The sequence below is a fragment of the Lytechinus variegatus genome, chromosome 6, assembly GCF_018143015.1.
Source record: "Lytechinus variegatus isolate NC3 chromosome 6, Lvar_3.0, whole genome shotgun sequence".
Lineage (NCBI taxonomy): Eukaryota > Metazoa > Echinodermata > Echinoidea > Temnopleuroida > Toxopneustidae > Lytechinus > Lytechinus variegatus.
The window spans coordinates 12214956-12242805 of NC_054745.1; the positions used below are offsets into that span (position 1 = coordinate 12214956).

The 27850-nt window shown below is 36.2% G+C and overlaps 1 protein-coding gene across 1 annotated transcript in view; it reads right to left on the reverse strand.

Annotated features, from left to right (window-relative positions):
- The window catches only part of LOC121417014 (sushi, von Willebrand factor type A, EGF and pentraxin domain-containing protein 1-like), a 77942-nt gene that overhangs the window by 4704 nt on the left and 45388 nt on the right, over nt 1–27850 (reverse strand). The window contains exons 9-19 of the mRNA XM_041610554.1: nt 25324–25515; nt 21777–21968; nt 19645–19836; nt 12842–12969; nt 12122–12279; nt 10592–10728; nt 8483–8571; nt 6239–6408; nt 5490–5614; nt 3586–3677; nt 3024–3196 (exon numbers count right to left, since the gene is read on the reverse strand). Of these exons, the coding sequence (XP_041466488.1) occupies nt 3024–3196; nt 3586–3677; nt 5490–5614; nt 6239–6408; nt 8483–8571; nt 10592–10728; nt 12122–12279; nt 12842–12969; nt 19645–19836; nt 21777–21968; nt 25324–25515 (1648 nt within the window). The remainder of the gene's footprint in view (nt 1–3023; nt 3197–3585; nt 3678–5489; nt 5615–6238; nt 6409–8482; nt 8572–10591; nt 10729–12121; nt 12280–12841; nt 12970–19644; nt 19837–21776; nt 21969–25323; nt 25516–27850) is intronic.

Sequence of the window (27850 nt, forward strand, 5' to 3'; positions counted from 1 at the left end):
AACTTGCCCCTCACTATTGACTGTTAAACATAAATATAAATCATATCTTGCCAATTTTCCATCAGATTTTAATTAAAATGGAGCCTATGTTTATTTTGTTTAGTTTTTTTTTAAATGTTTTTTCTTTTGTTTGTTTTATGTTAATGTTTTTTTTACTGTACATAAGACTGTTCAATTACCGTTACTTTGTATAAGTTTGTTTTCAACCATTGCGCAGAACTAAGGGGGATTGACCACGATAGGTCTTTGTCAATCCCCTACATCCACTACATATTGGTTTTACCCTTTTCTTTTGTCATATTGATTTTTAATTATGTATTGTATGATTTAATCATTGTTTATATGATTATTATGTGTTTAAGCTTTTTCGATATACCGGTATTAGTAATACCGTTCGGTATGAAAGTCATACCGGTATGGATACCGCCGTTGAAATTTCAATACCGAAATACCGTCATACCAAAAGTTGAAAATATCATACCGGTATTTTCTTCTGTATTGTCGTTTATGGGTATTTTTACAGTAAAATTAAGCCAAAACAATAAGTTCTTTGGCTCTCTCAACGTATTTAATGAAATCAGAATCCAATAATCTAACCTCGAAATGAATACATCGCCCCTTAACTACTGTCTGAGCTCCGTTAGCCGCTGCATAAGGCCTCGGCCCCACCGCTACTGATACTGGGGTGCATGCCGCTCAGCTCCATGCACTCGTGTACACAGCTACAGTAAACAACGAAGTCGACTGAGACGGAGAGCATTTCATGAAGAGTTTTTTTCAGTGGTTTCAACAACAGATTTGCTTTCCGCCAATCACATGCGAGGGTTTCATAGCTTGTATCATCCCTCTACACAAACAAAATCACTGACAAAACTCTTTTTGAAACACTCCCTAGCCTGCCTTTTGACCACGTGGTGTATTGCGGGCTTCAACAAAGTATCAACCTTGGCTTGGGGCGTTGACAGACAAACCACAGGGATTAACACTTTTTTTTCTTTATGCAAGTTTTTTTTCTCGGACTGCTCTTAACTTGTATCAATGGGAATGTCCACTGAGTTTTTTTTTTTTTTTTTTGGGGGGGGGTGCTGTGCATTGACAGACAAACCACAGGGATTAACACTTTTTTTCTTTATGCAATGTTTTTTTTCTGGACTGCTCTTGACTTGTTTCAATTATGACAAGTTTACTTTTATACTATAAGCCTGCTACAAAAACCGTCTGACCCCCCAAAAGAAAAATTAAATAAATACATAAAGAAAAAAATAATACATTAATGAATAAATAAATTAAATATGAAAATAAAAAAATGACAGAAAATGTTGATAAAATTAACAGGAAAAAAATGTTACGCCATCCCTCTTTGTTTATTTTGATCTGTGAAGTGATTGTAAATGGAAGAAAGTGGCTGAGAATATTTGTGTGATTTGTGATGGGTGTTGTATCCGTTTTGTGCATGTGCGGTCATGAATAAAATAAAATTAATTATTGGATTGATTGTATGATGGTCTCGTGGCGTGATAAGATGTTGATCAACTAAAATTTGGCATGTGTGAAAGATGAAAATGACAAAAAAGAGGGGAAGATCGAGATTTGGAGAAGAGGAGGATGTTGATTGTTCGTGGTAAGAGAGGGGTGGTGACGGGGAGAGAATGGGCCGATGGGAAAGAGTGAAGAATTAAGGGGCTGGGGAGATAAAGAAAAACAAAAGCAAGAAAAAATGAGTGAGAAAGAGGCAGCCGGGGATAAGAAGTTTTGTTTTCGGGGGGGGGTTACTTTTAGACAACGTGGAGATTCACAAGAGGGGGGGGGGGTTCAACACAATGGACATTTATAAGAAAAGTTATGTACGAGACGTCAAAATTTGAGGTCAACAAACTTTGAACCTTCGACGAACACGTGTTGATGTGAGTGGTAAACAAAAGGGGCGAATCTGAATGTGAATGAGTGGGGTCAGACCGGTGAAGGGAAAATCACGCATATATCCTTGACAGTTTTAGCAGGGAATTTTGGTGCTTGGAAGTTAGGGCATGTACACACGTTTAGCAAAGTAAGTAGCAGTGAGTTTGTGCCGTGTAGCATTTGGCAACTTGACTTATTGATTTCGTACCATGTGCTTGCTGAGATAATTTTGCACACATGCACAGGTAATTCACAGCTCTCGTTGGGGAGAGAGCATGATCGTATAACTTTTGGTAAAGAAAGAGAAAGTTTTTGTCAATGAGAACGGACCATGCTGAGCATTCCTCAGCTGACCACAAGCATCCCCTCTTTATCCGAGGCCATATCAGGGCTAAACAAACATTGGACACTGTTTGTACAATAAATTGGGAATTTACTCGGTATTAGTCGGTATACCGGTATTGAAGCTATTAGTAATACCGGTATTGAAAATATCAATACCGAAAAAGCTTATATGTGTTGTTCCTTTTTAACCCTTTGAACCCTAAATTATTAGGGGCGGCGGTGACCTTGACCCTGAATTATTTGCACATATCAACCACATTCACAAACTCCCATGATTCAAGACCCAACGGGATTATCGGCATCTTCCCCCACTGGAAGCCAGACCGAGCCGGCTGAAGTGGTTTAGTTTCTCTTAGACCTACTCTACAAACAGAAATATCAAATTTAGTGTCTGTTTTGGGCTCAAAATCACTGTTTTCACTAAAGTCAGATACACCAATTGCTTCCCCATAGTAAGCATGTGACTCGCTGCATATTACATCGTGCGTTACTGCACATACGACACGAGCAACCACAAAAAAGTGGCATATTTTGGCAATTTTTATGCTAAGTCCTTCCGAAATCATTGCCGATCTTGACTGAAATTATCGACTAAATATTCCTACACTTACTAGAAAGATGACGTCATTTTAAAAGATCACCTGACATTTAGAATCCATGTTTTTGAAGTCACATGGCTGTAGGGTATATGCGCATTTACTGGTAGGCCGGTATTCCGGCCTATCGTGTTCAAAGGGTTAATGGATGTGAATAAAGTGAATGTGAATTTGAATACTCACTCCTGGAGACTGCTCGTTTGGAATGCACCCTCGGTGGCCTGGTCATGGCATCCGATCCACAAATCACTGCCACCGACGTAACGACCGGCAGTGTCACCTATGTATCCAAGGAAGTCACTTACATCACTCGCCTGAGAGAAGGACACCAAGCTCGCCTCATCTCTGTGACAGGTCTATTCATTGATGGTGAATAGATGATAAAAAGAAAATGATGGTAAGGATGATGATTATAATGTTAATGGTTAATTGAAATAATGATAAAGATGATACCGGCAATAATAAAGATAATTATATCGATAGTAATATAAATGATGATGATAATAATGATGATGATGCTAACATTTATAATAATATTGATAATAATGATGATGATTATGATGATGATGATAATAATAATGACAACAACTGCAAATTTAATTTTTCTGGGAATGAATTTGATTATTCAGATTTGTTGAAGAATGACTGTGAAGAACGAGCAAAGGTAATAATCAAATTTCCAAACAATTGATTCAATTGACTTTGGTTTGAGTGTGTAGTGGATCAGAAAACAAAGTTCACTCACGCGACAATTATCCTCCCATGTGCTTCCTGGATTAGTCGATCCAACTACTTTGTAACAGTTGTTCCCAACCTGGACATAGCCCTTGTCGCAAACTTTTTTTAAAAATAAGAGAAATTCAATGATAATACTAACACCAACAACAAACAAAATAATAATTATATAAAACATTTATACAGTACTCGATAGAATGTTTCTAAGCTTCATTATAAATTTTATGCAATAAAACATTGTTTTCCTTTTTTTTAAAAAGGGCACCTGTAGTGATAAATTCCAGAAAATTTTCCTGTAATAAGAATTTACAGAATGATCCCGTAACCTGCAAAATCTTCTGTTTTATTTTTAACAGTGTAAGGTTACATGGTAACGTGCTAGAAAAAACAGTGTGATCACAGTGTGTTCACACAGTGAACTATGTGAAAAGAATATTCACACTGTTAAAATGTTCAAATTCAAGTGTAAAGATATTTTCACACCGTGGACACCTCGACAGTGTGACTGTTCACAGCGTGTCCACATGGTCGACTGTGTGAACACGTGATTCACACTGTTAAAATGTTCAAATTCAACAGTGTGAAGATATTTTCACACCGTGGACACCTCGACGGTGTAACTCTTCAAAGCGTGTTCACATGGTCCATTATGTGAACACGTGATTAACACTGTTAAAATGTTCAAATTCAACAGTGTGAAGATATTTTCACACTGTGGACACCTCGACGGTGTAACTCTTCAAAGCGTGTTCACATGGTCCATTATGTGAACACGTGATTCACACTGTTAAAATGTTCAAATGCAACAGTGTGAAGATATTTTCACACTGTGGACACCTCGACGGTGTAACTCTTCAAAGCTTGTTCACATGGTCCATTATGTGAACACGTGATTAACACTGTTAAAATGTTCAAATTCAACAGTGTGAAGATATTTTCACACCGTGGACACCTCGACAGTGTGACTGTTCATAGCGTGTCCACATGGTCCATTATGTGAACACGTGATTAACACTATTAAAATGTTCAAATTCAACAGTGTGAAGATATTTTCACACTGTGGACACCTCGACGGTGCAACTCTTCAAAGCGTGTTCACATGGTCCATTATGTGAACACGTGATTAACACTATTAAAATGTTCAAATTCAACAGTGTGAAGATATTTTCACACTGTGGACACCTCGACGGTGTAACTCTTCAAAGCGTGTTCACATGGTCCATTATGTGAACACGTGATTAACACTATTAAAATGTTCAAATTCAACAGTGTGAAGATATTTTCACACTGTGGACACCTCGACGGTGTAACTCTTCAAAGTGTGTTCACATGGTCGATTATGTGAACACGTGATTCACACTGTTAAAATGTTCAAATGCAACAGTGTGAAGATATTTTCACACTGTGGACACCTCGACGGTGTAACTCTTCAAAGCGTGTTCACATGGTCCATTATGTGAACACGTGATTAACACTGTTAAAATGTTCAAATGCAACAGTGTGAAGATATTTTCATACTGTGGACACCTCGACGGTGTAACTCTTCAAAGTGTGTTCACATGGTCGATTATGTGAACACGTGATTCACACTGTTAAAATGTTCAAATGCAACAGTGTGAAGATATTTTCACACTGTGGACACCTCGACGGTGTAACTCTTCAAAGCGTGTTCACATGGTCCATTATGTGAACACGTGATTAACACTATTAAAATGTTCAAATTCAACAGTGTGAAGATATTTTCACACTGTGGACACCTCGACGGTGTAACTCTTCAAAGTGTGTTCACATGGTCGATTATGTGAACACGTGATTCACACTGTTAAAATGTTCAAATGCAACAGTGTGTAGGGCAATTTCACATTAACTGTGGCACATACTGTGTTCCTTCCATGAGAGTACATGTTTACTTACGGTTCAGTTCACACACAGCTCTAAGTCGATCAAAACAACACTTCTTTCCCCATCCTTCTCTTCCGACGGTAACGCACCTGCCACTCGCTGAATCCGTAGATGGAGCAAAAGCAGTGAATGAGGAACTAGAAAAAAATATATTCATTTTATTTTTGGATTAAAGGTGGGATTAAAGCTACAATTAAAAGAAACATACAATCGTATGTATCCTCCTCTTCAGGTTAATATCTCAACTACTCATATATAACTGTGTGTGAAGCATCCCCGTTACTAACTACATGTTCATTCTGTGTTCTGCTGTTTCCTACAAGCCTCTATTTTCATTAAGTTGTATCATTTTACCTTTATTTTTTGGGACTGCCTTGTACAAAAGGTTCATACAGTACCATGGTATTACTATGGTATTACCATAGTATTACCATAGTATCCATGGTAAATTCATTAGTACTATAGTAGTACCGCAGAAGTACCATACGGAATCGGAAAGTACTATTTGAAAATACAGAAGTGTCATAATGTACCATAGAAATGCCATAGTAATGATAGTAATGTATCATAGTAATACCATGATACTGTATGGTACTTTTTTACTAGGGCTATCAGTCTTCCTACACAGTTGTATTTTCTCTCACTAGTATATTCAAGAGAACATTACAGAATCTAAGCAATTCATCTTTACAAAGGACATTTTCATGTGGCTGAAAACACTTTGAAACTAGGAAAATCGGAACAAAGAAAATTAAACCTACGAGCGGAGATCGACGCTCTGGAGACGGTGCTCATCAACCATGTTGTGCATGCCGATCCAAGCTTCGAAGTTGTCGCCGTCTGGTAGCTTGCTCAGGAAAAAGTTTGTCAGAGCTTCGTTCTGTTTTTCATCCAAGGCTGGAGCAAGCTGGCCATTCAATCGATGACAACTCTTCAAAATGAAAATGAAATCATCAAATGAGGATAAAGTAATAAGTGTGAAAGCATAGATATTCACTGACCTTGTGTGTCAGGTTTAACTTAGACTCAGGTTTAAAGCTGTGGTTCAAGTATGGACAGCCAATTGTTACATAATCACTAACAGTAGAGATATCATACTTTCAGGTCATTCGGCTCTCAAATCATTCATAATTGTGTAGGAAGTATAAATAGATGATTTTCTTCACCATTGATGAATCAGGAAAGAGCACAGTAAACATAAGGAACATACAACTTAATAAAAATGTTGATACTTTTGGTTTCCCATACGTAAACCACAACTTTAAACCTGAGTCTGAGTTAAACCCGACTTCAGAATATGGGCCTATGTGTTTGATTTGTTGGGTTAAACGCGTTTTAACTTATGTTTATAGTATTAATTGTACATGTGTTATCAAATGTTTCAATTATTGAATTTAATTTCAAATTAGCATTTTACTAAATTTGTAATTTCAATGCGGCTTATTTTATTTTATAAGGGTGGTTATCTCGACAAACCTTGATAGGTTTTTATGACCACCCCATTCCAATATAACATCTTTTTATTGTCAGTCGGATCTGTTTAATACTTGTTTTACATGTACCGTACATTATCTTGCCTTATTATTTCACATTGTATTTCTTATTACTGTATTCTATACTCTGTGTGTCGCGGATGGAGGGCAATTCCACAGGTTGGGACAAATCATGTAACGTGAGTAACCGACACATTCCAAAGATTTGCCAGGAGCATAATAGAATTTCCCAAGTTTTGTTTTTATGCAAAGGATAGTCAGACTGTGTACTTTGTTTTGATACGGAGATGTTTAATTCCTATCAATAATAATGGAGTTACAGCTCCAAGTATGAGTCAAGGTGTCTCCAAATGTAACGTGAGTAACCGTGGAATAACCCTGTATTGATTTTTATTGGATTGGATAAAACATTGAATTGAAGTGCATTGAATAGACTTATTTAAAAAAAATCCCACCTTAAGTTCTTATGCCAAATCAGAAGCTCTGTTGCATGCACGAAACGCTTAAAGTGATTGTTTAACATTGGTATGACTTTTAAAAATCTGAGCTAGAAGGTCACACTTCTCACCTGTGTCTGTGATATGTTACAAAAATGAAGCCCAGAAAAAATTGCGTTCGAAAATAATTATTTAGTGCTTCCAAAATCGAAACATAAAGTGACCGGAAACACCATCTTAATGTCATCCCATTGATAACATGTTCACACTGTCTGCTCAAGTAAATCAGGATGTCCGTAATTGTAATTATCATCTTAGCAATTTGTGGAGGATTCGTAGATTCATTGATCTTAAGACATGTCACCATGCTGTGCAAGCACGTATTCTTTCTCGATTAGATTATTGTAATAGTTTATATACTGTTTTGTCAACTAGAGATAGAAGAAAACTTGAGGTTATACAGAATCGTGCCACTCGTTTGATTTTTGGCTTTGGATCCCGAACTCATACTACACCCCTACTTAAGGAACTCCACTGGCTACCTCTATTCCAACGCATTCAGTTTAAAGTCTGTTTATATGTATATAAAACTCTAAATCAATTAGAACCTGAATATCTTAATAACACCATCAAATTATACACACCCTCTCGTAATCTTCGCTCAATCACTGACAGATGCAGACTTTGCAATCCCTTGTCAAAACTCTCCTCTGCCGAAAAACGGTTCTCTGTAGCACCTGCCAAGACTTGGAATGCTATCCCTCTTTCAATTAGAAATGCTTCCAGTGTTCTTGGCTCCAAATCTTCCCTTAAGACATACCTTTTTCCTCAATAATTAATTTTCCTTTTTATCTTGAATATTGTAGTAATTATTTCAAATGTTATTCCTACACTGTACGAGCTATGGTACTTTTTGCTTTTAGCACCTCTAAATACCCATTATTTTTAATCAAACCAATTACAGGTGGGGGGGGGGGGAAGTTGACACAATAAGAAAAAAAATAAAACTAAATTCCAAGCAAATATAATGCTAGCAAACTACTACTTGAACTGACCAGTCAGAAATAAAACTTACTCTACATTGCTCCTCGAATGAACCTTCGTTATCAATCAGTCGGTAGCATCGGCCGTTGGAAAGCTCGTACCCGCCCACCTCGTTACATTCTAGATATTCAACATGGGGAGAAATTAACTATTAGCCAAACAGATTGAAGGATTTCAGTATTATTCCTTTTCAAAACTATTCATTTCAATTCGATTGATTAACTGCTTCAACTACATCTACCAGCTTGGAAAAGTAAGACTCTCATCCCTGTTTACAACAGCATGACAACAACACAGTAAAAACGTAAATTAAAGTTTGTATACAATGCTGTTCACTATATAAACCTTAGGGATAATTCATTCAGAATTGAATATCAAAATTCAACTTAGATATTGAAGATTCTGACCACTTGTTTGAACCATTTTACCCCTATCTAGCCCCGAGCTTTTTTAGCCCCACCACCCTCCCTCCACATTTTTCATGACAAACTGGTAATGCAAAATCACCACGCCTCAATATTTTTTTCTGACCCTTTTCCCCGTTAGGATTCCGCAAATTTTCAGACCAAATTTCTGACGTGGGCATACACGGTCTCATAGTTACCCACCATTTCTAAAGAGCATGTCAGACTGAAAATTGCTCAAAAATGTGATTTCATTTTAAAAATCCAATGAAAATTCTGTATGTAGTCAAAATTTATAGATGTACAATTATTTTACTTTTACTGATTAAAAAAATCACCAAAATCCTAATCATCATGATCATCACCATCATCATGATCATCACCACCATCACCATCATAATCACCATCATCATCATCACCATCATCACCACCATCACCATCATCATCATCATCATCATCACCACCATCATCATCATCACCATCATCATCATCATCATCATCACCATCATCATCACCATCATCATCATTATCATCATCACCATCACCATCATCATCATCATCATCATCATCATCATCATCACCATCATCATCATCACCATCATCACCACCATCATAATCACCATCATCATCATCATCATCATCATCATCACCATCATCACCACCATCACCATCATCATCATCATCATCACCATCATCATCATCATCACCATCATCATCATCATCACCATCATCATCATCATCACCATCATCATCATCACCATCATAATCATCACCATCATCTTCATCACCATCATCATCATCATCACCACCACCATCACCATCATCACCAACATCACCATCATCATCATCACTATCATCATCATCATCATCATCATCATCACCATCATCACCACCATGATCACCACCATCACCATCATAATCACCATCAACATCATGACCATCATCATTGCCATTATCATCATCATCACCACAATCATCACCACCACCATCACCATCATCACCAACATCACCATCATCATCATCACTATCATCATCATCATCATCATCACCATGATCACCACCATCATCACCACCATCACCATCATAATCACCATCACAAACACCATCAACATCATGACCATCATCATTGCCATTATCATCATCATCACCACAATCATCATCACCCTCACCACCACCATCATCATCACCATCATCACCACTATCACCATCATAATCATCATCATCACCACCATCACCATCATCATCATCACCATCATCATCATCATCACCATCATCATCATCACCACCATCATCATCACCATCATCATCATCATCATCACCATCATCACCACTATCACCATCATAATCATCATCATCATCATCACCACCATCACCATCATCATCATCACCATCATCACCATCATCATTATCATCATCATCATCACAATCACCATCATGACCATCATCATTGCCATTATCATCATCACCATCATCATCACCATCATCACCACCATCATCATCATCATCATCATCACCATAATCATCATCATCATCACCATCATCATCATCATCATCATCACCATCATCACCACCATCACCATCATAATCACCATCATCATCATCATCATCACCACCATCACCGTCATCATCACCATCATCACCATCATCCTCATCACCATCATCATCATCACCATCACCATCACCATCACCACCATGATTACCATCATCATGACCATTATCTTTACCATTGTACTTACCCTTGGGACCAGGTAGATCAATTGCACACATGGCTGGGCGGAGGTTCCAGCAGCAATCTTTGACATATAATTTGCCATCCAACTGCACATACGCACAGTTACCATCTCCACTTTCTCCAAAGTTGTTGTATATGAGTCTAGAGATATAGATTTTATAAAAATATGCTTTATTATCATCTATATAGAGTGTTCAGGCGATGCATAAAAAAAGCAATTATTTTGGTCTGCGTCAGTTGCCCGTGCAGTATCAGAGCTAAAAAATGACAGAAATCCGACGAATTTCCCATAGGCTCCTGTACAAAATTTGCTATTGAATACGAGAGCATATTCAACATTTTAGGGTGCATGCAAGAATGCGTGAAATATACAACGCATACAACAATGAAAGCAATGCGATGCGCAGCATAGAGCACAACTACGATCTATGACATCATAATGAACTACATGCAAGTCGCATGTCAACAACCAAAATTGATCTTATGAAGTGATAATGGCATAATGCGATAAGTGATATGACTTAATAAATCAAATTTCTTTCCCTTCTTTTGGGGGGGGAGGTCGGATAGATGATAATGATTATATTGGATGGCGTTGTTTCATGAAATACCATAAATATTCCACTCGTTAGGGCTAATATTCCACTCATCGGCGATTCGTGGAATATTTTCCCAAACTCTTGGAATATTTCTTGTATTCCATTCTGAGCCATCTAATATAATATAAATATTTGCATATCACAGTCCCATCCAATCAAATATCGCAAAACATAATTACCAACAGAGAACACAGGCTAAAAAGAAATAATTTAATGACATTATCTAGTTGAACTTAAATTAACAATCTACTCAATTGCTTATGCATTAATTTCATTATGAATAAGTGCTGTTATCGGTAAGAAAATTCTTTGTCGATATATCGTTAAAAATATTTTACCAATATCGACAACTATCGATAAAATAACATTCTATTAATAGGCCTGTTTGAGGTAGAATTAAAAGCGCCACAGCAATTTAGACAGGGCCGCATCCCATCTACGTCAGTGCCGTAGCTTTAGGCAAGGCTTGGGCGACGCCGAAATCGTGTAATCGGCGACACAGATTGTGCACTGTCAGCGTCAGTCAAACTCATTTAATTTTTTGAAGCTACGAACATGACGAATCAAATCACACCCATACGAACCAAAAGGAAAGAAATTTACCTGTGCACAAAATGATATGTGCATATGTCATTTTATATCCCAAAATAATGTGAGGAGAACGGAGTCCCCTGTCTCAAGAAAGTCGCAATGGCCAGAATTCACAAAGGTGGTTTTGAAAACCCACGGTTGAGTCCATGGTTTATGCAGAATTCCTATATAAATTACGCTTAATCTTGAAAGATGTGCAAGACATAAGAGTAAAAATCCACCCACAACGCGGTAACAAAAATTCTGCCACAGCATAGTGATAAAATTTCAAAAATCCCGTCAAGGGGAAGGGATTATTACTTTTAACATTACTAATCTGCAATAAACGAAAATATGCTATTTACGGTCGCTGGTCCAAATCTCTGAACACTCCATCTCCGGCAACCGCTTGAGGCCCATACCACACGACCTCCTTGGTCTGAGTAGCTTGATACACTAATACAGCTTTGAGATCAGCTGCAGACACGGGAACCACCAGCCGCCCACCACTTCGTTTGCATCGCTACAATGACAGAAAAAACAAGGTTTGTACACAGTGCAAGAGAAAAAAACAATGTTTGTGTGGTATATATGAGGTAGAAATTTCATTTTTTCATACATGTGTCAATGATGCGTCTCATTATGATGAAATAAGTTGCGGCAATAAGGAACTGATGCACATAATCAGTTGTCAATCCAATTGTTTTAGTTCTTGGTAGAAAAAAAGGTGAATAAATCTAATTTTATATAATGAAATACAAAAGAACACGTGGGGATATGACATCATCAGCCCACCTAAAGAATATTCATAAAGACATGCTTAGAACAGCTTCATCGGAATAATGCAAATCTTTAAAATTCAATAACTTTGTTGTGATCCGATTTTGACAAAATTCTCAGCATTTCGCTCTGTGTATATTACCCTATTTATTGAGCTATAAATATTTCCAGCCTGAAAGGATGTTCCAACGTTCAAATTTGAAATAAAATGTGGGCTTTTCTGTCACTGATCTCGATTTAGTGAGAATAGAAAATCCTGAAAAGATCAAATGTTTGAGGTGCCCACAATGTTCACTAATACTCACTCTTGCGTGCATTTCCCAAGGCAGATTATCAGGTTGATATTTGACACATTGTCCGGTTTCCCTGTCTGCTAGGAAGGTAAAACCTTCTGGACACACAGGCTTTTCCTGTCTTTGCGTTAAAGCAGGCTCTGAAATTGGAAAAAAAAGACACGTTGTATTTAAACATAATAAAAGAAAATTAACTGCAGCAAACAATTATTTCAGGAGAAAGCCTTTAAAATCAAGGTATCATGTTATCATAGATCAAGGTCTGGTACATGGAGTCAACTCATCTATGTGAAATCCTGAAAACCGATGATTCTGCTGATAACAGTTTATTAATAATGCTTGGACAGAGACCCGACAATCTGACATTAATGGAATTCCATGCTTATTTTACTCATTTCTCAGCACTAAAACATTTTTTTTCCAGAGCCAATTGCCACATATTTTTCCTTAATGCATAGAAATACTTTGGTCGTCATTTTATTGGATTCTTTTCGAACTCATTTTGAGATCATTGACACAACTGGCAGTAAACTGACTACTGTGTGTTCCATCTCATTAAAGGGATGGTCCAGGCTGACGATATTTATATCTAAATAAATAGAATAAAATTCACAGAGCAAAATGCTGAAAATTTGATCAAAATCGGATCATGACGAAAACCTCCGTTTGAAAACACTATACCCCAGTTTTTCCATGGACCTACTCCATGGTTTTTCTCAATCAATTACTGCCCCAAGTAAGTATCAATACACCTGTTTCTTGACCTCGGTCCGAAGATAACTTAATAGCCCGAGCGTGGTCCCCGGCAAAGCATGCCACCATTTTTTATTCACCTACTTTCCTTATTTCGAGGTCGATTTTCTTCGTGCGAAATTGAAAATGGACAAACATTGAATTTCTGAATACAATATGCCTTTGAAAACGTGATTAAATATCGAATACAATAATTTCATTCCAAAGGTCCTACTACAGGCTAATGCTGCAGCCGAACCGCCGAACCGAACAGAAGTTCGCCGAACTTGGCACTTCCGAACCGGACACAAAGGCCTGGTTCGGAAGTTCGGTAAAAAAAAAAAAGTATGTTAATATGCAATGCGTAAGTGCGATGACTACATAGATTTAAATATAAAATAAAAAAAAAAAAATTGGTTAGTGATTGTGCACAAAGAGAATTCCACTAAATATATTTTTAAAATCCACTATGATAGCTCCCATCTCGTCTTTGATTGAACTGTTATCAACTTAAGAATATTTTATTAACATAAATATATTTTTTCTTGATAAAATGAGGGGACATTTTGAAGCTAAACTCGGTATAAAAGTGTGGTGTAATTACGTATTGCCGTAATCGATCATGATCGTAATTGGACGTAATCATTTTGTATTTAATAAAGAAAAAGAACCAGACATAAATTCATCCCTTGTAAATGACAAAGTATGACAGTTTCGGTCTCTTGTTTGATTAAATTTTTATCATTTTCAATTTTTTTTTATAAACATGAATATATTTTTTTCCTTAAAAAATGTGGGGACATTTTAAGCTTAACTCCGTTAAAAAGTGTAGTTGAATTACGTATTGCTGTAATCGGACGTACATTTCATTGTTTTGTATTTAAAAAAGAAAAAGACAAGACATAAATTAATTCCTTGTGACTGACAAAGTAATGGTAAAGTATATATATTCCACCTTCTGAAATTTCCATATTAATATAAGATAAATAAATAAGAGATGAAGGAATGAGGGTGAAAAAACAGAAAAGATAAAAATTCAAACCAAATCAACGCATGTTCCCTGATCGATGTTCCGGAAATGGTTGGTAAGGAAAGTTGAAACAGGAAGTCCAAACAACCTGCTCTCGGTTGCTATTATACAGGTAAAATTCGTATTCCGAACTTGAAACGATTTTCCGTCTTCAATATTTTCTTAAAAGTGGTTTAACCTGGTCAATTACTGAAAATGAAATGATAAAGTATCAGTTCCGTCTTAGTTCTGACGATCAACGCCGAGTGATTTCACAACAGTAAAATACACAGTACAGTCCCATGTACTTATTTTCGTGTTGGAAATGTTTGAAGTCATGTAGCGTCGATCTTTCTGGACCAAGAATGGACTGATATTTTATCTTTTTAAAGTAATTCATTGACCAGATTTTACCACTTTTCAGAAAATAGGGACTTTCTAAAACACTCATATTCTTTGGAATGTGAATTTTACCGGTATAATAACATTGAGTGGAGGTTGTTTTTCTACTGTTTCGACATTCCCTATCAACACTTTCTAATTTGAGAAGCTGCGTTGGCAATGACATCGTAATCGATCATGATCATAGCTACATAAAATAATCATGAAAAAAAAATATTCTGATCTTTGTAATTCTGTTTCTGTCCTGACTCTCGTTATCAATATTTTTTTCTTTTGATTTTTTTAAATTTTCATTTTAAAAATGAAAGTAGAAATGACTTATCTTTTTGTTTAAAGATTAAAACAAAAGAAAGTTCAACAATTTTCATAACTATTCTTTTTAGAAACAAAATTTATTATAAATATATGACAGATCATCCGATAGATTACTTGTTAGTGGGTCGGCGATCTTTATTTTTTATATGTTAAAATTAATTTGGCATTTATTGCCGAACCCCGAACCAAACCAAAGTTCGGAAAAAAATTGCTGAACCCTGCCGAACCGAACCCGAAAATGCCGACTGACTTGCAGCACTACTACAGGCAGAGAAGTCTTACGTAATAGCACAGCTATTGTTTATCATTTCGTCCCTGGCCCAACACTCATAATCTGGCCTGTGGAGACAGCGGGGATAACCTGGCCAAGCGGGGTTGATCAGGCGGGTGTTTCATAAAGCTGTTCGTAAGTTAAGAGCGACTGGTGATCCTGTCTTGCGGTAAATGGTACACACCATTGGCGATGATCACCAGTCATTTTTAAAGTCACTCTTAACTTACAAACAGCTTTATGAAACGGCCCCATGATCTCAAACACGATTTGGGGTCTAATACTGCAGTTTGCAGTCTGAACTGCGGTCTTTCTCCAAACGGGGGTTGGACGTAATGTAACAAATCACGAGGTCATTGAATTTTAAATAATTGCATTATTCTGGTGAAACAGTTCTCGGCATGTCTTCATGAATATTCATTAGGTGGGCTGATTATGTCACATCCCCACTTTCCCTTTTCTCACGTTAGTACATGTACATGAAATCACAATTGTTTCAGTTTTTCATAAATGTGTTAATGATGTGTCTCCATCAAGATGAAATAAGTTGCGGCAATAAATAACTAATGCATTCATTCACTTGTCAATTGAATTGTTTTAGTTTTTGGTAGAAAATTTTTGAATAAACGTAATGTAATATAATAAAATCCACAAGAACAAGTCAGGAAATGACATCATCAGCCCACCTAATGAATATTCATGACGAAATGCCTAGAACTATTCACTGAAATACTGCAATAAATGAATAAATCAATCAATCAATCAACATAAAATGAATAAGTAAACAAAGAGATTGATAAATAAATAAATTTCCTGATAATATTAATGAATGTTCTTCTCTTGATCTTTTTAATAATGATAAATATTATTTAGATGTAGGGTTTTAGAGACGCAGATATATTTTTACGTCTTGCGAGGTTGTTTCAAAGAGACAAAATATTAACTAATTTTCAACTTGCATGTCTATGAAAACCATCCAATATTGAAAAGGTTGCCACTCCTCCAACCTTTCAAATGTTGATTTAACATTCAATTTTTTAGAGTGTATTGTGTGAACCCCTCTAAATAATAACTGTAGTATATCAACATACAAATCATTTCATATCCGCTCCTGAAAGATTTTTTAGTAATCATGAACCACGGATTAAAAATTTGAAAATACGGGGCAGCTGCTCGTATATGACGTCACAGATAAAAAACTCAAACTTTCTTAATCTTTGATGGTTTTTCCGTGAACCTTCACCAATAATTTTTCTGCTATTTTTACAGTAAAACATTTGTCAGGATGAATTTCTCCTTCAAAACAATTCGATAGTCTATACCTAAGAAAAGCCTATAAATTTGAAATAAAATCCTTGATTCGCTACACATTTCCAAATTCATGCGGTAACTGTTACCATAGAAACTAGTTTAGGAACCTGCTATCCACTTGACTAGTCGCAATGGGGTATTGCTCTGAAAAATTAAACATTAATTGCTATTATTATATCATTTACTATTAAATATATGCGTATCATATCAATATCTATTCGGATCCATTATGATGTTGAAATATGAAAATAACTTTTTATTACAGAACGGTTTGTTATTTTTCTGTTATCCCAGTACTGCAAGTGGTTCGAAAAAATCCCGAACTTGTCTATTTCAGTGTGTTAATGGTAGCGCACATTTTGGTGTTTACATAAAATTTGTTTGGTATGTATGTAATTAAGTACTGTTCTACTCCAAAATAAATCATTTCATCACTAATTGAAATTATTCTGGCATAAAAATGTTTGAGTTTAATCATATCAACAATAAAGTATAGAGCTGACCTAAAATGATTAAAACATCTAAATAATATCTTTTCAGTTCATAATGCTCATTCCGTTGATAGGATTCCATTCAAGGTCAATAATTATGACTGATAATAATTGGAAAGGCTACGTCTTTCCTTGCTGATGTATAGTATGTCATGATCCTTACCTCAAGTCATTTTTAACTCTTGACATTTTCACCTCTCCCATTGTCATCTCTGCCAATTTTACCTTTGCCATTTTCACCTCTGCCATTTTACCTCTGCCATTTTTACCTCAGCCATTTTTACCTCTGCCATTTTTACTTCTGCCATTTTTGCCTCAGCCATTTTTACCTCTGCCATTTTTACTTCTGCCATTTTTTTCCTCTGCCATATTTACTTCTGCCATATTTACCCCTGCCATTTTTACCTCCGCCATTGTTACCTCTGCCATTTTTACCTCTGCCATTTTTGCCTCTGCCATTTTTACCTGGCACCTTAGTTGCCAGGGGGTGTGGTAAAGGAGCGTCAATTTATTGAATTCAAATGCGCATGCACTACAGGCTGGCGCATCTTTACTTTATTACAGAGATTTCTTTCTCAGAAATGACAATACTCAGGTGCCATGCTCATGATTTACAGGATTGCCATAAATGTTGGTTACTAAAAACAATTTTTTTTGCTTCATTACTTTATGTTTAGCTTTGTGGGGCAAACGGTTGCAGAGTTAGGTAAGGTTGACCTGAAAATGACCTTTGACCTTATTGTGTGACCTCCGACTGCAGCATAACATGCATGTCCCCCAAGTCCATCCACCATCCAAGTTTGGTTGAAAAGTGACCTACGGTTGCGGAGTTAGGTGTCATAAGATTTGTGACGGACGGACGACATTTGGATCCCTAAGTCTCGCCTTCACCTCTGGTGGGCGATACAAAAAGTAATTTCAACACTGCTACCGATTCTGGTGTGCACAGCTTTTTGAGGAATTACTTCCTGCCAGTATCCATTTACCTCACCTGGGTTGAGTGAAGCACAAAGTGGGTACAATTTCTTGCTGAAGGAAATCTGCCATGGCTAGGAATCGAACCCACGTATTTCCATTGAAAGACGAGACCACAATGCCCCCACAAGTATGGAAGGTTTTTCTTTAAGTCTATGTTAAAGTGTTACCTTTTTCAAAAATAAGCTCAAATTTCCTAATGATGTATTACGTAGTTCTAAATCGTCAAAATTCAGAGATGTTTTGGGGTTAAGTTTGATAATGTAATGATTTTCTTTTTTTCTTTTCCATCTCTCTCATTCTTTCGCATACTTCCTATTAGAGCGCTAAGAGACTTGACTGTAATTTGCGCTATTTAAAAATTATTATTATAGATCAATACATAGATCAATAAATAAATGAATAAACAAATTATTACATTAAAATATGAATAAATGAATGAATAAATAAATAAATCAATCAATAAATAAATGAACAAAAAAATAAACAAAGAAATAATCCTCTGTGCCTACGCCTATGAATCAAGCTTCAATTTCAGAAAGAGTCGGAAAAGAAAGTGCAAGTCCTAAATGTGTTGATTGGTTATAAAAGAAAAGGTGTTGAGGCTCAGTGGATATGTCTCCAGACTTCAAACCACAAGTTCCAGGGTTCAAATTCCTGAAGACATATATTGATGCTATGTTGTGCTGGTCTGTATCAACCTTTAAAGTAAACTACTCAAATATTGCTTTAACCTATTGCTTACTGAATTCTGTGATTTATATGGGCTTTGCACAGGAGATGCCTGGTTCCAGTAGGCAATGAGTTAACCTGTTCACTACTTAAGTTCTTTGATTCGAAAAAAGTGTTCAGGAAGCCTACAAGCTTATCCTCTTCATTGAGGGAATCAAGTGTTATTTCAAAGCAAGGGAGTGAAAGAGAGAGAGGGAGAAGAGTTACGTTCTATCTGTTTCCATCAGGGTATTGCAAGAAACTTGGGATCAATTGCAAGTCTACTTGTGGTCCCTAAATCGATCAAATGTTGTGTAAATTTCTGATCAATTTCTGATGTGCTTCTTTCGACAAGGAATGTAATCTCAGATCAACTGACCTATTGATAGTAAAATTGCTACAGAAAATTTGCAACTGATTGAAAATATTTTCTTGCAACACCCTAATGTCAATAAACACATCACTAATGTACATGGTCCGCACAACAAATCTTCTCTTTGTTTTTCTGTTTCTTTGACGCATGATGTTTACTTGGAAGAAAAAACAGAATTTAAAAAGCAAACCTCTGAATCTGAAAGATAATGTGACGAATCCTTACCATCGCAACTGCCTGCCACAGGAGACCAGCTTGCTGTCGTTCCTCCATCATCAAGACTACAGGTAATAGTCAAGTCACCACTCGCAGCAAAACCATCATTACACGTATAGGAGTACGTCCCATCGATTGATCCTTCATCGATGATAACAGATCCTGCGTTTTCAACAGATGAGGGCGCACTGCATTTGATTTCTGCACAATATAAAAAAGAAAGCAAATGCGATCAGGTATGAAGATAATGATAATGAAAATGATATCAACAATAAAGACAATAATTATTAATATAATAAATTGAAAACTAAACATTTTTGAAACATCATGCTATGAGCTATCAGATAAACAATGTTTTCATTTCCACCCACCCCTATATGGATGCCATTTTCAATTTTTCAAGATGGCCGCCGTGAAAGGGGTTTTTTGCAATATCTCGGCTTCTAAATGCCCTAGAATCATAAGTTTTGCACCTAAACCTCCATTTCTGAGGTCAAAGAATCCAGTGACCAGTATCGTAAGAATCAACATTTTTTAAAGAAAAATATCATTTATATTATGTCTTTTCTACAAATACCTGACTCAAACTTATTTTAAATTTCAGATTATTTTTTGCAAATGATTTGGCCCAAACTTTGCTTTTCAGTAAGGTTAATGTTACACCAGGATGTCGGAAATGTTTTCATTCGTCATTACCATGTACTTTGATTAAAATGATCGAGGTCAAATGGTCAGTCAATGAACTTTGACCATGTTGTACGACCTTGTGCTATCAATTTGAAATCTTAACCAAAGTTACATTTTTGAAATGCATAACTTTGAAAGTATGGATCTACAGATTTATATCCTGAAACTTTGATATAAAAATAATCATGTATCACTAATTTTTTTGTATGAGTTTCAAGTAAATATGATCAAGGACAAATGTAATATTGGGTGATTCCATACGTGTCGTACGGGACATTTAGAGAACATTTGACAGTTTTTCGACAAGAAAAACAAAAAATATTCCAGTAACTTAAGGTGATCATCAAGTACTACCAGAGTGTTGGGAAAACCAATACTTAACGTGATTTGAATTCACATCCTGTATAATACAGATTCAACCCTAATTCTCCCGGGTGGGGGGGGGGGCCATAATGGCCCCCCCTCAACAATTTTTGCGATATATCTGCTGCACAAAATTTGTTGACCTCGCCGCTCACTGTCTTTTTACTTTCTAGTCTCGCGCAAATTTTGAGACCAAATTTGTGACGCCCGGGCACGCGGTTACGACATTTTGCAAAATAAATAAATAAATGAACAAAGAAATAAAGAAAGAAAGAAATAATCCTCTTTGCCTATGCCTATGGATCAAGCTTCAATTTCAGAAAGAGTCGAAAAAGAAAGTGCAAGTCCTAAATGTGTTGATTGGTTATAAAAGAAAAGGTGTTGAGGCTCAGTGGATATGTCTCCAGACTTCAAACCACAAGTTCCAGGGTTCAAATTCCTGAAGACATATATTGATGCTATGTTGTGCTGGTCTGTATCAACCTTTAAAGTAAACTACTCAAATATTGCTTTAACCTATTGCTTACTGAATTCTGTGATTTATATGGGCTTTGCACAGGAGATGCCTGGTTCCAGTAGGCAATGAGTTAACCTGTTCACTACTTAAGTTCTTTGATTCGAAAAAAGTGTTCAGGAAGCCTACAAGCTTATCCTCTTCATTGAGGGAATCAAGTGTTATTTCAAAGCAAGGGAGTGAAAGAGAGAGAGGGAGAAGAGTTACGTTCTATCTGTTTCCATCAGGGTATTGCAAGAAACTTGGGATCAATTGCAAGTCTACTTGTGGTCCCTAAATCGATCAAATGTTGTGTAAATTTCTGATCGATTTCTGATGTGCTTCTTTCGACAAGGAATGTAATCTCAGATCAACTGACCTATTGATAGTAAAATTGCTACAGAAAATTTGCAACTGATTGAAAATATTTTCTTGCAACACCCTAATGTCAATAAACACATCACTAATGTACATGGTCCGCACAACAAATCTTCTCTTTGTTTTTCTGTTTCTTTGACGCATGATGTTTACTTGGAAGAAAAAACAGAATTTAAAAAGCAAACCTCTGAATCTGAAAGATAATGTGACGAATCCTTACCATCGCAACTGCCTGCCACAGGAGACCAGCTTGCTGTCGTTCCTCCATCATCAAGACTACAGGTAATAGTCAAGTCACCACTCGCAGCAAAACCATCATTACACGTATAGGAGTACGTCCCATCGATTGATCCTTCATCGATGATAACAGATCCTGCGTTTTCAACAGATGAGGGCGCACTGCATTTGATTTCTGCACAATATAAAAAAGAAAGCAAATGCGATCAGGTATGAAGATAATGATAATGAAAATGATATCAACAATAAAGACAATAATTATTAATATAATAAATTGAAAACTAAACATTTTTGAAACATCATGCTATGAGCTATCAGATAAACAATGTTTTCATTTCCACCCACCCCTATATGGATGCCATTTTCAATTTTTCAAGATGGCCGCCGTGAAAGGGGTTTTTTGCAATATCTCGGCTTCTAAATGCCCTAGAATCATAAGTTTTGCACCTAAACCTCCATTTCTGAGGTCAAAGAATCCAGTGACCAGTATCGTAAGAATCAACATTTTTTAAAGAAAAATATCATTTATATTATGTCTTTTCTACAAATACCTGACTCAAACTTATTTTAAATTTCAGATTATTTTTTGCAAATGATTTGGCCCAAACTTTGCTTTTCAGTAAGGTTAATGTTACACCAGGATGTCGGAAATGTTTTCATTCGTCATTACCATGTACTTTGATTAAAATGATCGAGGTCAAATGGTCAGTCAATGAACTTTGACCATGTTGTACGACCTTGTGCTATCAATTTGAAATCTTAACCAAAGTTACATTTTTGAAATGCATAACTTTGAAAGTATGGATCTACAGATTTATATCCTGAAACTTTGATATAAAAATAATCATGTATCACTAATTTTTTTGTATGAGTTTCAAGTAAATATGATCAAGGACAAATGTAATATTGGGTGATTCCATACGTGTCGTACGGGACATTTAGAGAACATTTGACAGTTTTTCGACAAGAAAAACAAAAAATATTCCAGTAACTTAAGGTGATCATCAAGTACTACCAGAGTGTTGGGAAAACCAATACTTAACGTGATTTGAATTCACATCCTGTATAATACAGATTCAACCCTAATTCTCCCGGGTGGGGGGGGGCCATAATGGCCCCCCCTCAACAATTTTTGCGATATATCTGCTGCACAAAATTTGTTGACCTCGCCGCTCACTGTCTTTTTACTTTCTAGTCTCGCGCAAATTTTGAGACCAAATTTGTGACGCCCGGGCACGCGGTTACGACATTTTGCAAAATAAATAAATAAATGAACAAAGAAATAAAGAAAGAAATAATCCTCTTTGCCTATGCCTATGGATCAAGCTTCAATTTCAGAAAGAGTCGAAAAAGAAAGTGCAAGTCCTAAATGTGTTGATTGGTTATAAAAGAAAAGGTGTTGAGGCTCAGTGGATATGTCTCCAGACTTCAAACCACAAGTTCCAGGGTTCAAATTCCTGAAGACATATATTGATGCTATGTTGTGCTGGTCTGTATCAACCTTTAAAGTAAACTACTCAAATATTGCTTTAACCTATTGCTTACTGAATTCTGTGATTTATATGGGCTTTGCACAGGAGATGCCTGGTTCCAGTAGGCAATGAGTTAACCTGTTCACTACTTAAGTTCTTTGATTCGAAAAAAGTGTTCAGGAAGCCTACAAGCTTATCCTCTTCATTGAGGGAATCAAGTGTTATTTCAAAGCAAGGGAGTGAAAGAGAGAGAGGGAGAAGAGCTACGTTCTATCTGTTTCCATCAGGGTATTGCAAGAAACTTGGGATCAATTGCAAGTCTACTTGTGGTCCCTAAATCGATCAAATGTTGTGTAAATTTCTGATCAATTTCTGATGTGCTTCTTTCGACAAGGAATGTAATCTCCATTTCTGAGGTCAAAGAATCCAGTGACCAGTATCGTAAGAATCAACATTTTTTAAAGAAAAATATCATTTATATTATGTCTTTTCTACAAATACCTGACTCAAACTTATTTTAAATTTCAGATTATTTTTTGCAAATGATTTGGCCCAAACTTTGCTTTTCAGTAAGGTTAATGTTACACCAGGATGTCGGAAATGTTTTCATTCGTCATTACCATGTACTTTGATTAAAATGATCGAGGTCAAATGGTCAGTCAATGAACTTTGACCATGTTGTACGACCTTGTGCTATCAATTTGAAATCTTAACCAAAGTTACATTTTTGAAATGCATAACTTTGAAAGTATGGATCTACAGATTTATATCCTGAAACTTTGATATAAAAATAATCATGTATCACTAATTTTTTTGTATGAGTTTCAAGTAAATATGATCAAGGACAAATGTAATATTGGGTGATTCCATACGTGTCGCACGGGACATTTAGAGAACATTTGACAGTTTTTCGACAAGAAAAACAAAAAATATTCCAGTAACTTAAGGTGATCATCAAGTACTACCAGAGTGTTGGGAAAACCAATACTTAACGTGATTTGAATTCACATCCTGTATAATACAGATTCAACCCTAATTCTCCCGGGTGGGGGGGGACATAATGGCCCCCCCTCAACAATTTTTGCGATATATCTGCTGCACAAAATTTGTTGACCTCGCCGCTCACTGTCTTTTTACTTTCTAGTCTCGCGCAAATTTTGAGACCAAATTTGTGACGCCCGGGCACGCGGTTACGACATTTTGCAAAATAAATAAATAAATGAACAAAGAAATAAAGAAAGAAATAATCCTCTTTGCCTATGCCTATGGATCAAGCTTCAATTTCAGAAAGAGTCGAAAAAGAAAGTCCAAGTCCTAAATGTGTTGATTGGTTATAAAAGAAAAGGTGTTGAGGCTCAGTGGATATGTCTCCAGACTTCAAACCACAAGTTCCAGGGTTCAAATTCCTGAAGACATATATTGATGCTATGTTGTGCTGGTCTGTATCAACCTTTAAAGTAAACTACTCAAATATTGCTTTAACCTATTGCTTACTGAATTCTGTGATTTATATGGGCTTTGCACAGGAGATGCCTGGTTCCAGTAGGCAATGAGTTAACCTGTTCACTACTTAAGTTCTTTGATTCGAAAAAAGTGTTCAGGAAGCCTACAAGCTTATCCTCTTCATTGAGGGAATCAAGTGTTATTTCAAAGCAAGGGAGTGAAAGAGAGAGAGGGAGAAGAGCTACGTTCTATCTGTTTCCATCAGGGTATTGCAAGAAACTTGGGATCAATTGCAAGTCTACTTGTGGTCCCTAAATCGATCAAATGTTGTGTAAATTTCTGATCAATTTCTGATGTGCTTCTTTCGACAAGGAATGTAATCTCAGATCAACTGACCTATTGATAGTAAAATTGCTACAGAAAATTTGCAACTGATTGAAAATATTTTCTTGCAACACCCTAATGTCAATAAACACATCACTAATGTACATGGTCCGCACAACAAATCTTCTCTTTGTTTTTCTGTTTCTTTGACGCATGATGTTTACTTGGAAGAAAAAACAGAATTTAAAAAGCAAACCTCTGAATCTGAAAGATAATGTGACGAATCCTTACCATCGCAACTGCCTGCCACAGGAGACCAGCTTGCTGTCGTTCCTCCATCATCAAGACTACAGGTAATAGTCAAGTCACCACTCGCAGCAAAACCATCATTACACGTATAGGAGTACGTCCCATCGATTGATCCTTCATCGATGATAACAGATCCTGCGTTTTCAACAGATGAGGGCGCACTGCATTTGATTTCTGCACAATATAAAAAAGAAAGCAAATGCGATCAGGTATGAAGATAATGATAATGAAAATGATATCAACAATAAAGACAATAATTATTAATATAATAAATTGAAAACTAAACATTTTTGAAACATCATGCTATGAGCTATCAGATAAACAATGTTTTCATTTCCACCCACCCCTATATGAATGCCATTTTCAATTTTTCAAGATGGCCGCCGTGAAAGGGGTTTTTTGCAATATCTCGGCTTCTAAATGCCCTAGAATCATAAGTTTTGCACCTAAACCTCCATTTCTGAGTCAAAGAATCCAGTGACCAGTATCGTAAGAATCAACATTTTTTAAAGAAAAATATCATTTATATTATGTCTTTTCTACAAATACCTGACTCAAACTTATTTTAAATTTCAGATTATTTTTTGCTAATGATTTGGCCCAAACTTTGCTTTTCAGTAAGGTTAATGTTACACCAGGATGTCGGAAATGTTTTCATTCGTCATTACCATGTACTTTGATTAAAATGATCGAGGTCAAATGGTCAGTCAATGAACTTTGACCATGTTGTACGACCTTGTGCTATCAATTTGAAATCTTAACCAAAGTTACATTTTTGAAATGCATAACTTTGAAAGTATGGATCTACAGATTTATATCCTGAAACTTTGATATAAAGATAATCATGTATCACTAATTTTTTTGTATGAGTTTCAAGTAAATATGATCAAGGACAAATGTAATATTGGGTGATTCCATACGTGTCGCACGGGACATTTAGAGAACATTTGACAGTTTTTCGACAAGAAAAACAAAAAATATTCCAGTAACTTAAGGTGATCATCAAGTACTACCAGAGTGTTGGGAAAACCAATACTTAACGTGATTTGAATTCACATCCTGTATAATACAGATTCAACCCTAATTCTCCCGGGTGGGGGGGGACATAATGGCCCCCCCTCAACAATTTTTGCGATATATCTGCTGCACAAAATTTGTTGACCTCGCCGCTCACTGTCTTTTTACTTTCTAGTCTCGCGCAAATTTTGAGACCAAATTTGTGACGCCCGGGCACGCGGTTACGACATTTTGCAAAATAAATAAATAAATGAACAAAGAAATAAAGAAAGAAATAATCCTCTTTGCCTATGCCTATGGATCAAGCTTCAATTTCAGAAAGAGTCGAAAAAGAAAGTGCAAGTCCTAAATGTGTTGATTGGTTATAAAAGAAAAGGTGTTGAGGCTCAGTGGATATGTCTCCAGACTTCAAACCACAAGTTCCAGGGTTCAAATTCCTGAAGACATATATTGATGCTATGTTGTGCTGGTCTGTATCAACCTTTAAAGTAAACTACTCAAATATTGCTTTAACCTATTGCTTACTGAATTCTGTGATTTATATGGGCTTTGCACAGGAGATGCCTGGTTCCAGTAGGCAATGAGTTAACCTGTTCACTACTTAAGTTCTTTGATTCGAAAAAAGTGTTCAGGAAGCCTACAAGCTTATCCTCTTCATTGAGGGAATCAAGTGTTATTTCAAAGCAAGGGAGTGAAAGAGAGAGAGGGAGAAGAGCTACGTTCTATCTGTTTCCATCAGGGTATTGCAAGAAACTTGGGATCAATTGCAAGTCTACTTGTGGTCCCTAAATCGATCAAATGTTGTGTAAATTTCTGATCAATTTCTGATGTGCTTCTTTCGACAAGGAATGTAATCTCCATTTCTGAGGTCAAAGAATCCAGTGACCAGTATCGTAAGAATCAACATTTTTTAAAGAAAAATATCATTTATATTATGTCTTTTCTACAAATACCTGACTCAAACTTATTTTAAATTTCAGATTATTTTTTGCAAATGATTTGGCCCAAACTTTGCTTTTCAGTAAGGTTAATGTTACACCAGGATGTCGGAAATGTTTTCATTCGTCATTACCATGTACTTTGATTAAAATGATCGAGGTCAAATGGTCAGTCAATGAACTTTGACCATGTTGTACGACCTTGTGCTATCAATTTGAAATCTTAACCAAAGTTACATTTTTGAAATGCATAACTTTGAAAGTATGGATCTACAGATTTATATCCTGAAACTTTGATATAAAAATAATCATGTATCACTAATTTTTTTGTATGAGTTTCAAGTAAATATGATCAAGGACAAATGTAATATTGGGTGATTCTATACGTGTCGTACGGGACATTTAGAGAACATTTGACAGTTTTTCGACAAGAAAAACAAAAAATATTCCAGTAACTTAAGGTGATCATCAAGTACTACCAGAGTGTTGGGAAAACCAATACTTAACGTGATTTGAATTCACATCCTGTATAATACAGATTCAACCCTAATTCT